This window comes from Bison bison, unplaced genomic scaffold (genome assembly GCF_000754665.1).
Source record: "Bison bison bison isolate TAMUID 2011002044 unplaced genomic scaffold, Bison_UMD1.0 scf7180017864089, whole genome shotgun sequence".
Taxonomy (NCBI): Eukaryota; Metazoa; Chordata; class Mammalia; order Artiodactyla; family Bovidae; genus Bison; species Bison bison.
The window spans coordinates 2,927,100-2,943,684 of NW_011494661.1; the positions used below are offsets into that span (position 1 = coordinate 2,927,100).

General features: G+C 41.4%; 1 protein-coding gene across 2 annotated transcripts in view; it reads right to left on the minus strand.

Moving 5' to 3' along the window:
* AASS (aminoadipate-semialdehyde synthase) overlaps nucleotides 1-16,585 on the minus strand; it is a 77,621-nt gene that overhangs the window by 10,734 nt on the left and 50,302 nt on the right. For both annotated transcript variants that reach the window (XM_010838073.1, XM_010838074.1), the window contains 4 exons: nucleotides 13,778-13,888; nucleotides 13,581-13,689; nucleotides 11,045-11,185; nucleotides 1,938-2,105 (listed from right to left, as the gene is read on the minus strand). In XM_010838073.1, the coding sequence (XP_010836375.1) occupies nucleotides 1,938-2,105; nucleotides 11,045-11,185; nucleotides 13,581-13,689; nucleotides 13,778-13,888 (529 nt within the window). The remainder of the gene's footprint in view (nucleotides 1-1,937; nucleotides 2,106-11,044; nucleotides 11,186-13,580; nucleotides 13,690-13,777; nucleotides 13,889-16,585) is intronic.

A 16,585-nucleotide genomic window follows, 5' to 3' on the forward strand; every position in this document is an offset into this window, starting at 1 on the left:
CACTGCAGATGGTGACTGCAGCCATGAAATTAAAAGATGCTTACTCCTTGGAAGAAAAGTTATGACCTAGATAGCATATTGAAAAGCAGAGACATTACTTTGCCAACAAAGGTCTGTCTAGTCAAGGCTATGTTTTTTCCAGTGGTCATGTATGGATGTGAGAGTTGGACTGTGAAGAAAGCTGAGTGCCGAAGAATTGATGCTTTTGAACTGTAGTATTGGAGAAGACTCGAGAGTCCCTTGGACTGTAAGAAGATCCAACCAGTCCATTCTAAAGGAGATCAGTCCTGGGTGTTCATTGGAAGGACTGATGTTGAAACTCAAAACCCAATACTTTGGCCACCTCATGCAAAGAGTTGACTCTTTGGAAAAGACCCTGATGTTGGGAGGGATTGGGGGCAGGAGGTGAAGGAGACGACAGAGGATGAGATGGCTGGATGGCATCACCGACTGGATGGATATGAGTTTGGGTAAACTCTGGGAGTTGGTGATGGACAGGGAGGCCTTGTGTGCTGCAGTTCATGGGGTCACAAAGAGTCAGACATGACTGAGCGACTGAGCTGACTGAACTGACTAACTGATCATAAAGTCCTAACTTCTGAATCCCCTGAAAAAAATAGTTCCTACTTACCGTCTTAGAACAAGAAGAAAACAGAATCAAGAATCTGCCAGATCTGTGGAGGGCATGACTTCAATTTCCACTAGTATTTGTCCTGTGCCTAAAGGCTTATGAAACATCCATGGTTCTTCTATCTACTTAAGATGTTATCACCGACAATTCATTTAGTTCCCAGTGAGGAAATCACATTCATGAGAGCACAGGTACCAGGAAATCTCATAGGGTAGTGAGATCTGAAATCAGATCCCTAATTTTTAGAGGTCTATGTATATTAGGTATGCTAGTAATAGAGGGTTGAATATGTACCTGTCATAATTCATGACCACTCAGGACCTCAAAGACCTCATGTGAATCTTTGCAAATGTAATTAGTTAAGGATCTCAGTATTTAGGGTGGGTCCTAAATACAGTGACTGGTGTCCTGGCAAGAAGAGGACAGGACACAGCGACATAAGCAGGAGAAGATGATATGAAGATGGAGGCAGAGATGGGATCAATACGTCTACAAGTTAAAGAACACCAAGAACTGCCCGCAATCACTGCTAGTCAGGTGAGAGTGGCAGGAGAAGGTTTCTCCCTGGAAACCTCCAGAAGACACAAACCCTGCACATACTCTGTTGAGAGGATACATTTCTGTTGTTAAAACTTTCATAGTAATTCATTATACAGCCCTAAGAAACCATTATATTGGTTGTCTTAATCTGGTCACACTTGTAACTATTCTGTGATTCAAAAATGTGCACTGGACATTTGTATTTATGGTCCTAGTATCGACACTCTATTTTGTGGTTAAAAAACATTTACGATTTGCTTTGGGGAAGGTGACACTGACTACATTATCAGCTCTGGGTATGAAAAACAGGGGCCAAAGCTGATTGGCACCTTTTTTTGCACTGATCTCAGGAGCCCATGAGATTAAAACTCTATTTTTGACTGTGAAGATGTCGTTTTTCATCCTCAATGGATGTGAACCTAAGATCGTGCTACCATCCTGCCATTCTGTGAGGCAGGGGACACAACCAAAGCTTGAAGGAAGAGCTGAGAGGTGGAGAGAAACCAAGTCCCCGTGAGGTCACTGGACCCCCAAACCTGAGTACATCTGAAGCTGGCCCTTCACCTTCCCCCACAATTCTCATGAGTCAAAAACTCCATTTTTGCTCCAGCCGTGTTATCTTCTGAAATATTCAATCCAAAGAGTTCTCAGAACAGACTCCAATCTGGTTTATCATCTTAATTATTTTGATTACAAAGAAAAATTACATGCTTACATTACTTACATCAAAACGGGCAACCTGTTCATCTCAAATAGGGCCACTTACCTTGTACCTCAGTGTCCCTCGTAATAAAGTGTGAGCAGATGGAATGCCATAAATCTCAGCATACTTCGTACTGTCTCTGTTAGGATAACCTTCCAAATTTAATCCAGGGAAATAATCCATGGGAGTGACTGAATCCAGAAAGGAGACACCTCCTACAGCATTCACAACCTGGGAACATTGAAAAATCACGTGTGGAGTTAAAAGAGTGGATTCTCTCTTTGGACTTATCTTCATCCTTCATATATATATAAAAAAAAAAATCAGCTTTTACTAAAAAAAAAAAAAAAGCAATAGGTGATTTGAAAAAATATTTTAATGGCTTCCCTGGTGGCTCAGTTGGTAAGGATGCAAGAGACCTGGGTTCAATCCCTGGGTTGGGAAGATCCCCTGGAGGAGGGCATGCAGTCCACTCCAGTATTCTTGCCTGGAGAATCCAATGGACAGAGGAGCCTTATGGGTTACACAGTCCATGGGATTGCAAAGAGTCAGACACGACTGAGGAACTAACACTCACCCTGGTCAACATCCCAAGCTCAACCTGTTCCACTAATAGCTTAGTTCACAAGGCCATTGTTCTCCCAAGCTTTAAAATCTGACTTAAAGCATTTCACTTTTTACTAAGATCTTGTTTCTGATTTCCCCTAGCCCCTGGATAAGATGACACTGAATTATGTCCCCTAGAGTTCTGTTTTTAAATAGGCAACACACTATAAGAACAGATACTCAAGGTGCCTTCTGTGTTCACATAGAAATGGCCACATTCTCGCTCTGTTCTTTCTCTTCACTCCCATCCCCTGTCTTGAATGCTACGTCAGGTGCCATTCACATCCATTCACACCTGGCATTTACAGAGCACCTGCTGTGTGTGTGCCAGGATGGCACCTGGGAATAGGACAGTGATGAATAAGACTCAGCTCCTGCCTCCATGCACTGCTTTCTTCACTGAACAAACCTTTACTTAATGTCCACCAAGACTGGGGAGCAGCACTAGAGCAGCAATAAGACACTCACAGCCTAGACCAGTCAACCAGCCTGTGGATGTCGGGAGAGGGAGTCGGGGAGACGCCCTCTCACAAGGACAATGCAACGAACACACAGTGAGACTCCAAAGAAAATAAATGAATGACTAAATAAATAAATAAAAATGCTACCTCCTGATCTTACTGCTGGTGAGAAATCACAACACGGATCCCAAGCTCTTCTGGTGTCTCAGGAATCCCCTTTCCTACACCTCTCCCTGCATCATACACAATCAAGATGCAGTGAAGGATTTTTTTTCCCTTTCATCTTGAATAAGGGGCTAAATTCTTCTTTCAACTTGTGAGGCAGATGATCATCCCTGAGGTCATGGAAAACATTCTGGAGGAGTACAGTCAGAACTGAGCACCCTGGTGGAACTAGACTCAGTCCTGCTCCCAGCCCTGGAAACAATATCTGACCATGTCTGAGAGCTTCACAAAACAACACTTCGAGGGAGCTGGCGATGGGTCTTTGGATGGAGTCTGGGGAATTTGCTCAAAGGAACCTTTGGCTAAACTTAATGCTTCATGGGGTTTATCTATAGGAAAGTTTGACATGTGTCTTGGTATGAAGGGGGAAATGGAAACATATGTATATAGAACTGGAGTCCCAGGAGGAAAGGCAGTGCTGACCTCAGAGTCAGGCCTGGTGGGGTCTCTGCTGTCAAAGGCTCACTTTAGGGACTTCCCTGGTGGTCCTGTAGTTAAGACTCTGCTCTGCCAATTCAGGGGGCAAGGGTTTGATCCCTGGTTGGGGAACTAAGATTCCACATGCCATGAGGCATGGCTATTAAAAAAAAATTTTTTTTAAAGCCTCACTTTAAAGAGCATCAAGCACCATCAAAAATTCCAAGAGGGAGAATCAGAAGGAAGTGAGGAATGTTTTTAGTTTAATTTTCTTGTGAAACTTTTCTGAACTTCACAGTAAACATTTCCCAAATGCACTTTTCTTTAAAGCAAACTTCTTCCATCAGGATTCTAAATTTTTTTTAAAGTCTAATAAATAGGCAAATGTTAACTTTTAGAGTCTTCTCACCTGTCTCTCTTCTACAACCTATGGCAATTCTAAAATTTGGTTACATGTTTGAAGGTTAGGGATTTTTAAGAAAAAGTCAATAAAGAGCACTATATTCCAGCACTGTACTAGTCAGAAATAAATCAGCTGGTTCCTAAAACCATTATGAGATCCTTATAAGGAAAATAAGGAAATATAAGCTGAATGGTAATGATCCATTTATTGATTGAAATGGAAGCAACTGGACCCCAACATTACTGGGTAATTTGGTATCAATTCAGAGTTGTATTTCTAGTGACCTATCATGGGATTCATTCAGAAGCCCTGTCCTGTATGACTTGGACAAGAAAGAAAGACATACTTATCTATTTGGCAGAGAATATGAATTTTTTTCTGACTCGACAATAATTACATCCAAGATCCACTTCCAGCAGAGACACTGGCTCATTACTCACTGCTGCTGTAGGCTGCTCTAAGTGCAAGACTTCCCCACATGTCACCCACACTGACATGTCTCCAGGCCACAGAGGACCACTGACAATAAGCTTGACTGCTAAACCAACAATACATTTAACACGAGCAGTACACAGACAAGCATTTATGCAGGGCCCACTGTGTGCCAGGTGCCTTATATACATAACCTTTAATCCACACAATAACCCATTTTTCAGAGGTAAAAACTGAGGCTGAGACAGTCACTCAGAGGCAGATTTAAACACAGGTCTATTTGAATTTCATTTCATGCAAAGATGGGCACAATAAAGGACAGAAATGGTAGGGACCTAACAGAAGTAGAAGATATTAAAAAGAGGTGGCAAGAATACACAGAAGAACTATACAAAAAAGATCTTCATGACCCAGACAAGCATGATGGTGTGATCACTCATCTAGAGCCAGACATCCTGGAATACAAAGTCAAGTGGGCCTTAGGAAGCATCACTACGAACAAAGCTAGTGGAGGTCATGGCATTCCAGTTGAGCTATTTCAAATCCTAAAACATGATGCTGTGAAAGTGCTACACTCAATATGCAACCAAATCTGGAAACTCAGCAGTGACCACAGGATTGGAAAAGATCAGTTTTCATTCTAATCCCAAAGAAAGGCAATGCCAAAGAATGTTCAAACTACTGCACAACTGCACTGATCTAACATGCTAGCAAAGTAATGCTCAAAATTCTCCAAGCTAGGCTTCAATAGTACTTGAACTGTGAACTTCCAGATGTCCAAGCTGGATTTAGAAAAGGCAGAGAAACCAGAGATCAAACTGCAAACATTTGTTGGATCATTGAAAAACCGAGAGAATTCCAGAAAAACATCTGCTTTATTGACTATGCCAAAGCCTTTGACTGTGTAGGTCAAAACAAACTGGAAAATTTTTAAAGAGATGGGAATACAAGACTACCTGACCTCCCTCCTGAGAAATCTGTATGAAGGTCAGAAAGCAACAGTTAGAACTGGACATGGAACAACAGACTGGTTCCAAATCTGGAAAGGAGTACATCAATGGTTATATTGTCACCTTGCTTATTTAACTTATATGCAGAGATCATCATGTGAAATGCCAGGCTGGATGAAACACAAACTGGAATCAAGATTGCCAGGAGAAGTATCAATAACCTCAGATATGCAGATGACACCACCCTTATGGCAGAAAGCAAAGATGAACCAGAGTCTCTCAATGAAAGTGAAAGAGGAGAGTGAAAAAGCTGACTTAAAACTCAACATTCAAAAAACTAAGATCATGGCATCCGGTCCCATCACTTCATGGCAAATAGATGGGGAAACAATGGAAAAAGTGACAGACTTTATTTGGGGGGGGGCTCCAAAATCACTGCAGATGGTGACTGCAGCCATGAAATTAAAAGATGCTTGTTGCTTGGAAGAAAACCTATGACCAACTTAGCATTATTAAAAAGCAGAGACAGTACTTTACCAACAAAGGTCCATCTAGTCAAAGCTATGGTTTTTTCCATACTCATGTATGTATGTGACAGTTGGACACAAAGAAAGGTGAGTGCTGAAAAACTGATGCTTTTGAGTTGTGGTGTTGGAGAAGACTCTTGAGAGTCCCTTGGACTGCAAGGAGATCCAACCAGTCCATCCTAAAGGAGATCAGTCCTGGGTGTTCATTGGAAGGACTGATGCTGAAGCTGAAACTCCAATCCTTTGACCACCTGATGTGAAGAACTGACTCATTGGAAAAGACTCTGATGCTGGGAAAGATTGAAGGCAGAAGGAGAATGGGATGGCAAAGGCTGAGATGGTTGGATGGCATTACTGACTCGATGGGCATGAGTTTGGATAAACTTCAGGAGTTGGTGATGGACAGTGAAGCCTGGCGTGCTGCAGTCCATGGGGTTGCAAAGAGTTGGATATGACTGAGCAACTGAACTAAACTGAAGTATTTGAATCCAACATCTGTGTTCTTTCTACTATACCATTTGTTGCTGTTATTTAGTCACTAAATTGTGTCCATCTCTTTTGTGACCTAATGGGCTATAGCCCACCAGGATCCTTTGTCCATGGAATTCTCCAGACAAGAAAGTGGAGTAGAAAGGTTTCCATTTCCTTCTCCAGGGCATCTTCCCGACCCAGGGATTAAATCCATATGTCCTACACTGGCAGATGGATTCTTTACCACTGAGGGATTCTATAGGGATTCTATACCCCTACTATACCGTGCTGCTGCTGCTGCTGCTAAGTTGCTTCAGTCATGGCCGACTCTGTGCGACCCCATAGACAGCAGCCCATCAGGCTCCCCTGTCCCTGGGATTCTCCAGGCAAGAACACTGGAGTGGGTTACTATACCATACTGTCCCCTTAATGGTGCTCATTTGTGGATCAGTGTTTTGAGAAGGATATTGATGAACCAGGTACAGCATTCCTGATCATGCCACTGGTGATGCACCTGAAAATTGCATTAAGAGTGGCTGCAGGCAGTGGAGAGCAGCAACTACAATGGGGAGGCTGGGTGCTGAAGTCAAGAGAGTGGCAGGCAAAGGAAAAAGAGGCAGAAAACCCATCTCGAAGCTTGCAGAACAAACCCATCTCGAAGCTTGCAGAACAAACCCAATCCTTACTTATAGTATGTGTTTTGCTTGTGAGTGACTTGGAGAGGAGGCTGAAGGAGATGGTGGCAAAGGTCTGCCATGTCACCACCAGATGCCATCAATGTTCCACCACCCATGGAGAGAAGACAAATCAGAGAAGACACAATCACTGTCTCCAAACGTGTGCAAGGAAATCAGATGTGTTGGAAACAGGATTAGAAGTTAGAAGTGAACAATAGTACTGGTAATAGAGCTCATGGTCCTACATCCTTGTGGTAATTTCCAGTGAGAAACATCCTAAATCCTAGGCTGCTGCCTGAGTTGCTGGAAAAGTTTAAGGTTTTGATTTCAAGCAGAAGCCAGAGAAGCCACCTGACTCTGCCGTGATGATTCTGTAAATTATGTAAGGCCTGCTCCATGGCAAAAGGTGATGGTGACAGAGAGGATGGAGGGACAAGAGAGGCTTTGAGAAGTCTAACAATCCAGGTTAGGAGATAGACTGATGCACTTGAATTGCTGAGTGAATAATACAGCATCCGGAAAGTTCTTAGACACAGACAATCAAAGTGTGGGAGTTCAGACAAGAGAATAGCTAACAGGGGCTGGAGTGGTCAGGACAAGCTGCAGTCACAAGAGGAGACCTTGAGAAAAGTATCATTTTAGCAAAGAAAAGAAAGGCATCGTGTTTTCTCTTGGTGTCCTCCACAATGTCAGGGAGATGCAAAAAGCACTCCTCTTTTACACAAGGAGTTCAGGATGAAAGGGAAAAACTTCAAATTCAACAAATACAACTTCTACTGCCTGAAAACAACTTCTTGCTTTCCCTGAGTTCTCATCACCATTTATGTCTTTATGCAGCTAATATTTGCTGGGGACTTAAGACATGCCTGACAATCTGCTGTTAAGCAGAGTGTAATCTATATGACCTCACAGAGCCCGACTGCAAGAACCCTGAAAGGCTGGTATGATTATGGCAGGGAACCCAAAGCTCCGAGAGATGAAATGATGGCTTGAGTACTGACCAGCCAGCAAATGGCAGAGCTAGAGCACCATGCCAGGCCCCGTGGCATCAGGCTCCCTGCTCTTTCTGTTGCACATATTGCTCTCCACTGACCTCCTTGCTATAATCTTTATCTGGCCATATAATCTTCATATGGCTTCCTGAGAATAAGCATTTTGCATGACTGTAGCAAGAATTCTTCTTGCATTCATATGTAAGTTTATACCAAGCGTGGGTCAGTCTCTGATCCACACAGCAGCAGGTAGAAGGGGCTGTTGACATACAACAGGAGATCGGCAGTGTTGTAGAAAAGGATTGTGTGCCTGGTAGAACCTCAGACTGGGGCCCAAACCTTCATGATTTGTAGACCTGAAGAACTAGATGGAAACTTAGTGCCCACCATCAGGACACTGATGCCCAGTTGACCTTTACAACTGCATGGTCTTTGGTGACACTTAGGAATATCAGCACTTGGACCAGAACCTAGGGATCCTGTTTCATATCCTGAAACATGTGAATGTGTCTTTCCAGAATCAACATAAAGTGTCCTGCTTGCTCTGTTATGTTTTAAGTTAGCTCTGGTCCTCTGGTCATTAAATCAGTTCACCTCAATTTCAGCTGCACATTAGCTGAATCATTTGGGAGGTTTTTAAAGATCCTCAAGCCCAGGCAAATCAGAATCTCTGGGGAATGTAGCCCAGACATCTGTATTTTTAAAGTGCCTTGGCAATTCCAGTTTGTAGGCAAGGCTGGGAGCCACACTCATCATAGGTACAGAACCTAGTGGTTGATAATAACATTCACCCTAAGAAATTCTTTCAATTTACTTTTTTCACACAAAATACATTTAGATCACAGATACACTGAGAACTTATAATACTGCTGCCAGAATAATCTTTTTTAAGACCCACATCTGATCACATAATTTATCACTCCCTGTAGAGGTAGGACTAGCATGAGGTGAGTGAGGTGCTTGGGGCAAAAAACATAAAGAGGAACCCTTGGTCCAGTTATATTTGTTCCCAACTGTGAGTCTTTCCTTACAGTCAAGAGCATAAAGTATCAAAGCAGATCAATGTGATTTGGACACTGGCAATCCCTGGTGGCTCAGATGGTAAAGAATCTGGTTGCAATGCAGGAGACCTGGGTTCGATCCCTGGGTTGGGAAGATCCCCTGGAGAAGAGAATAGCTACCCACTCCAGCATTCTGGCCTGGAGAGCTCCATGGACAGAGGAGCCTGGGAAGCTACAGTCCGTGCCAGGCTACAGTCCATGGGGTCACAAAGAGTTGGACACAACTGAGCAACTTTCACTAATGCCAACTGCCATCTCTAACTGAGGCTGAGTTAGCACTTCTTATGCTTGTTTCTATCTTGGAAACCTCATCAGTTCAGTCGCTCAGTTGTGTCCAACTGTTTGCAACCCCATGAACTGCAGCACGCCAGGCCTTCCTGTCCATCACCAACTCCAGCAGTTTACCCAAACTCATGTCCATTGAGTCAGTGATAACATCTAACCATCTCATCCTTTGTCATTCCCTCTCCTCCTGCCTTCAATCTTTCCCAACATCAGGGTCTTTTCAAATGAGTCAGCTCTTTGCATCAGGTGGCCAGAATATTGGAGTTTCAACTTCAACACCAATCCTTCCAATGAACACTCAGGACTGATTTCCTTTAGGATGGACTGGTTGGATCTCCTTGCAGTCCAAGGGACTCTCAAGAGTCTTCTCCAACACCACAGTTCAAAAGCATCAATTCTTTGGCGCTCAGCTTTCTTTATAGTCCAACTCTCACATCCATATGTGACTACTGGAAAAACCACACCCTTGACTAGACAGACCTGTGTTGAAAAAGTAATGTTTCTGCTTTGTAATATGCAGTCTAGGTTGGTCATAACTTTCCTTCCAAGGAGTAAGCGTCTATTAATTTCATGGCTGCAGTCACCATCTACGGTGATTTTGGAGCCCCAAAAAATAAAGTCTGCCACTGTTTCCACTGTTTCCCCATCTATTTGCATTAAGTGATGGGACCGGATGCCATGATCTTAGTTTTCTGAATGTTGAGCTTTAAGCCAACTTCAGTATTCAGTATTTAAGCCACTTCAGTATTCTTGCCTTGAGAACCCCATGAACAGTATGAAAAGGTAACCTTATAGTGTTGTTGTAAGAATTGGATGAAATTGACACTCAGCACAGTCATGAGTGGCAGTGTCTCTGCCAGGCTGGCACCTTCTTAACCCTCAAAGCTGAGTATGTCTCTTCCTGCTAATTTTCCTCTCCCCAACCTCCTCACCAAAATCAAGTCAATTCCTCTTTCATCTGCATCACTGTGACATGTTAGCATACTTTGGAACTTTTATCATTGAATTATACCAATTTTTCCAGTGTCTGCCTTTCCTGCCATGAAGCTATCTGGTAAAAGAGAGTGTAAAAAGGCTTAGACCTGGATTTGAATCCCAGCTAAATGGCTGTGAACATTCTCTTTGAGCCACAGTTTCCTTATAGTAAAATGATGAAAACAATACTAAACTCAGAGAGCTCTTACATTCTGCCACACAGTAGCTGGGAAAGAAATGTTAGTTTCTTTCCCTCACCCACCAAATTCTCCATCCCAAGAGCCACCCCATTCCAGTCATGAGTTCTCTGAGATCAGGAACTTCATTCAGCATGATAACCTTTAGTGCCTTGGCCCAAGTCTAGCACATAACAGGGACTCAGTAAACATTTGTCATGCTGAAATAAACTGCAAGATGACCAGCAGATACACAGGCAGAGAAGCCGAGTGTTTAAACTGCAGAAACAACTTGCAAGAAGGCAGAGGAAAGAATGAGCTTTGCTGGGGATGGTGGGGAGAGCACACTGAAAAGAACAGAAAATACACGCCGGGAAACACTGCAGAAGGAGGAAAGGAGGACAAGCAGCACAGCCAGCACTGAAGGGCCTTGGAATCAGCGAAAAGGATTTTGGATTTTTTAGGCAGTTATTTTGGGTTTATCTCTCTAAAGCTTTATGACCCTCCCTCACCTTTCCATTGAGCAGGTAGGTAGCGGGCTGCATTATGTTCATCAGAACTCCCACTGGACTCCAGCTAAATTTGTATCTCAAAGGATTGTCTGAACATTCAGGAGCTGGAAGGCCACCGCAGTAGGAAACATAAGATTCAATCTGTAAAATAAAGAATCAGCAATAAGATAGAATAATCTATCCAAATAATTAAGTACAATGACACAAATAAAGTAAACTTGTTAGAGTTTCTCCTTTCTTAAAGTTACAAAGGCTTTCAAAAATACATCCTTAAAGCCAAACATCACTTAAGTCCATTATATTTATATATATATATATTTTTAATCCTCTAGATACTGTGACTATCATTTTGCTCTATTAAAACTCCAACTGTTAGTTCAATTCTGCTTGATCATTGCCTCCTTTTAATTCAAATTATATATTTGATTATAATTTGGTTATGTGTGCATAATTATTCATGCTGATTCATATGTTAATATAAAATATGGTTAATTATATGATACAGTTTAATTAATTAGAATTTTTATTTGATTATAATCTATTTTAGGTTATATATAATCTGACTCATCACACTTTATGTCCAATAGCTCCTTCTTATGTATAAAAGATACTTTATATACCAACAGATTGATAATATTATAAAGAATTTTTCTCACTTTTAAAAGTCAAACCATACTACAGAATTTTCAAAGCAGTCTAAAGATCAAAAAACAAAATATTTTTTGCTGTAATTTATGTCAAAGAGTATTCTGCTGATGTTTTCCTTTAGAAGTTTCATGGTTTCTGGTCTTACACTTAGGTCTCTAGTCTATTTTGGATGAAGTAGCAGTCTAAGTCTTTTATCAAACCAAAATATTATAGTAGCATCTATTTCTCTAAAAATTTATGCTAAGACTTGGACTGTTTTTAACCACACAAATATTTCTGCAGTTTCAAAATTATACTTGAAATTTCTAGTCACAGTATGAGTTAGAATGCAGCAGCTTTTTTTCAAAATAGACTAAAGACCCAAGTGTGAAACCAGAAACCATGAAACTCCTAAAGGAAACACAGGCAGAACACTCTTTGACACAAATTAGATATATATATATATATATTTGGACCCATCTGCCAGTGCAAAGGAAATAAAAGTAAAAATAAACAAATGAGACCTAATTAAAGTTTAAAGCTTTTGCACAGTAGAGAAAACCATTGACAAAACAAATGACAACCTACTGCATGGGAGAAAGTATTTGTAAATGATATGACTAATAACACGTTAATACTTAAAATATATAAACAGCTCATTCAACCTAACATCAAAAAAAACAAACAACCTGATTTAAAAATGGGCAGAAGGCCTGAACAGGCATTTTTCCAAAGAGGAAATGCAGATGGCCAACAGGCACATGGAAAGATGCTCAACATTGCTAATCATCAGGAAAATGCAAATTAAATCACAATCAGAAATATCACCTCACACATGTCAGAGTAACTATCATCAATAAGAACAGAAATAACAAATGCTGGAGAGGATGTGAAGAAAAGGGAACCGTATACACTATTGGTGGGAAAGTATATTGGAACAGCTGCTGTGGAAAACAGCATGGATATTTCTCAAAAAACTAAAAATAGAATTACCATATTACATACCATATGTATCACTCCTGGGTGTATATCTGAAAAAAATACTAATTTAAAAAGATGCATGCATCCTAATGTTCATCACAGCATTATTTATAGTTGCCAAGATACAGAAGCACCTAAGTGTCCATCAGCAGATGAATGGATAAAGAAGATGGGGTATATGTATACAATGGAATACTACTCAGTGATAAAAACAATTAAATCTTGCCATTTGCAACAACATGGATGGACTTGTAGGGTATGATGCTAAGTGAAATAAGCAGATGGAGAAAGACTGCATGATATCACTTATATGTGGAATCTAAAAAAATAAGCAAATATAACAAAAAAGCAGCGGAGTCACAGATAAAAGAGAACCAACCAGTGGTTACCAGTGGGGAAAGGGAAGTGGGGAGGTGCAGTAGAGGGGCAGGGTATTAAGAGGTACAAACTATTACACATAAATAATGCATAGCACTGTTTATTGGATCACCATTGGTTTCATAATGTAAATACTATATATTGAACAAATTAAATGTCAAATTTTTTATTATCATAGTTCATATTACTAGTGGGGTTTTCAGGGGTTTAGAGATTTTTTTTTTTTTTGGTTAATACTCAGTGCAAAAGTACTAGATGGTGTATAACTCTAGAGTTGAGTTTTAAGGGATTCCCTAATATGTATACTATCTTTTTATCTGAAGTAATAAACTATGATCTTGAAAGTGCCTGAAAAAAAAAAAGCTATAAGGAAATATTGTACAACAGAGGGAACATAGCCAACATTTTATAATAATTATAAGTGGAATATAATCTTTAAAAAATATAGCAGTTTCTTTAATCAAAATTGTAGAAAAATTATTTCCATACACAAAAATCTAGACCTCTTAATAATTTCCTAAATGGAACTTTGGATGTCAGTTGGGCTCACCGTGGCTCCCACTTCTTTGGCCTTATCTATTGTTTCCATTGCCAACATATGATCAAGACCAGGGTCCAATCCCAATTCACCAATGACTGTGATGCCAGCATCTTCCACACTAAAAGAGGTAGAAAGAGAAAGAAGGAAACTTTGGATAGAAAAATTTTAAAATTCCATGGAGCTGCTGAAAACTGACTGACACTTACCTCTTTTCTAATTCTTTTATCGCTGGGGTGATGTAGCTTGCAGTGATCATGTTAACTTTGCTTGCGATGCATGCCTTGGCCACAAGAGGATGCAATACATAAGGCAATAAACTTAAAAACAGAGGGAGAAACTGATCAGAAACTTTCTTTTCCAACTCTCCTTCCAAAACACCTTGACTTGCACTGAAGTGAAGACATCACGTTGATAATTCTCTCAGAGATGATCAATTACTCCTTGAAGACTATAGAATAAATTCATCCTGTTTTTGTATTTAAAACTCTTCTCAATATGATCTTCAGTTCACTTTTCCATTTTTCCTCCCTATATCTCCTTTATAAACTATAGAAGCTGTTATAATTCTCCACTCACAGCCTTTACTTTTCCATTTCTGAAACTTTACTTTCACTATATCTTCCACTTAAAATTGTCCCTCACATGTCCACTCCCATCCAGGTCAAACCTTCCTTAAAGAAAAGTCTGAAAAGATACAACCTCCAGGAAACTTTCCCAGATTTTCCCAAATCCAGATCTTCCTCTGTATGCACTCAGCTATGCTTTTATAACATTTAATAGAATTTATTTTACTTATCCTTATATTTCTATGATTTTCTGTCTTGAGTTCCCTAGTAAAAGATAGGGTTGCTATTCTTTTTACCTCCAAGTATTCCAAATGGCTGTCATTAAACTAAGTCAAGGTAATCCATACTACTACTACTACTAAGTTGCTTCAGTCGTGTCTGACTCTAGGCGACCCCAGCAGCTCACCAGGCTCCGCCATCCCTGGGATTCTCCAGGCAAGAACAGTGGAGTGGGTTGCCATTTCCTTCTCCAATGCATGAAAGTGAAAAGTGAAAGTGAAGTCACTCAGTCATGTACGACTCTTAGCTACCCCATGGACTTCAGCCTTCCAGGCTCCTCCGTCCATGGGATTTTCCAGGCAAGAGTACTGGAGTGGGTTGCCATTGCCTTCTCTGAAGGTAATCCATCAGATCAGATCAGATCAGTGGCTCAGTCATGTCCGACTCTTTGAGACCCCATGAATCGCAGCACGCCAGGCCTCCCTGTCCATCACCAACTCCCAGAGTTCACTCAGACTCACATGCATCGAGTCAGTGATGCCATCCAGCCATCTCATCTTCTGTCGTCCCCTTCTCCTCTTGCCCCCAATCCCTCCCAGCATCAGAGTCTTTTCCAATGAGTCAACTCTTCTCGTGAGGTGGCCAAAGTACTGGAGTTTCAGCTTCAGCATCATTCCTTCCAAAGAAATCCCAGGGCCGATCTCCTTCAGAATGGACTGGTTGGATCTCCTTGCAGTCCAAGGGACTCTCAAGAGTCTTCTCCAACACCACAGTTCAAAAACATCAATTCTTCAGCACTCAGCCTTCTTCACAGTCCAACTCTCACATCCATACATGACCACAGGAAAAACCATAGCCTTGACTAGATGAACCTTTGTTGGCAAAGTAATGTCTCTGCTTTTGAATATGCTATCTAGGTTGGTCATAACTTTCCTTCCAAGGAGTAAGCATCTTTTAATTTCATGGCTGCAGTCACCATCTGCAGTGATTTTGGAGCCCAGAAAAATAAAGTCTGACACTGTTTCCACTGTTTCCCCATCTATTTCCCATGAAGTGATGGTACCGGATGCCATGATCTTTGTTTTCTGAATGTTGAGCTTTAAGCCAACTTTTTCACTCTCCACTTTCACTTTCATCAAGAGGCTTTTGAGTTCCTCTTCACTTTCTGCCATAAGGGTGGTGTCATCTGCATATCTGAGGTTATTGATATTTCTCCCAGCAATCTTGATTCCAGCTTGTGTTTCTTCCAGTCCAGTGTTTCTCATGATGTACTCTGCATATATGTTACATTGAAAAGGAGAGTCTAGGCAAAGCCAGAGGAGAAGGCGATGGCAACCCACTCCGGTCCTCTTGCCTGGAAAATCCCATGGACGGAGGAGCCTGGGAGGCTGCAGTCCATGGGGTCACTAAGAGTCGGACACGACTGAGCGACTTCACTTTCACTTTTCACTTTCATGCACTGGAGAAGGAAATGGCAACCCACTCCAGTGTTCTTGCCTGGAGAATCCCAAGGACCACAGAGCCCGGCGGGCTTCTGTCTATGGGGTCGCACAGAGTCAGACACGACTGAAGCGACTTAGCATCAGCAGCAGCAGCAAGCAAGGCCAGAGGAGGAAATGAGTTTTAAGGGTATTAATTGTTGTAAAAGCTATCAAAACAGCTAAAAGTTTATGCACGCGTGCTACGTTGCTTCAGTCGTGTCTGACTCCTTTCGACGCTATGGACTGTAGCCCACCAGGCTCCTTTGTCCATAGGACTCTCCAGGCAAGAATGCTGGAGTATGATGTTTGGCAGAAATCAACAAAATTCTGTAAAGCAATTATCCTTCAATTTAAAAAACAGATAAATTAAAAAAAAAAAAAAGAATGCTGGAGTGGGTTGCCATGCCCTCCTCCAGGGGATCTTCCACACCCAGGGATGACACCCGCATCTCTTATGTCTCCTGCATTGGCAGGTGGGTTCTTTACCACCTAAGAAGCCCTAGAAATCTATATGGTGAGCAAAAACTGAAACTGTACTCAAAACTCAACTTTGTTTTCTAAGCATCTCGCTCAGATATTTTACTTTGGTGCTGGGACTACACAATCACAAAAAAATGACTTTCCACAAATATTGATATATATTAGTATATTCATATTCTGCTGCTGCTGCTGCTAAGTCACTTCAGTCGTGTCCGACTCTGTGCGACCCCATAGACGGCAGCTCACCAGGCTCCCCCGTCCCTGGGAT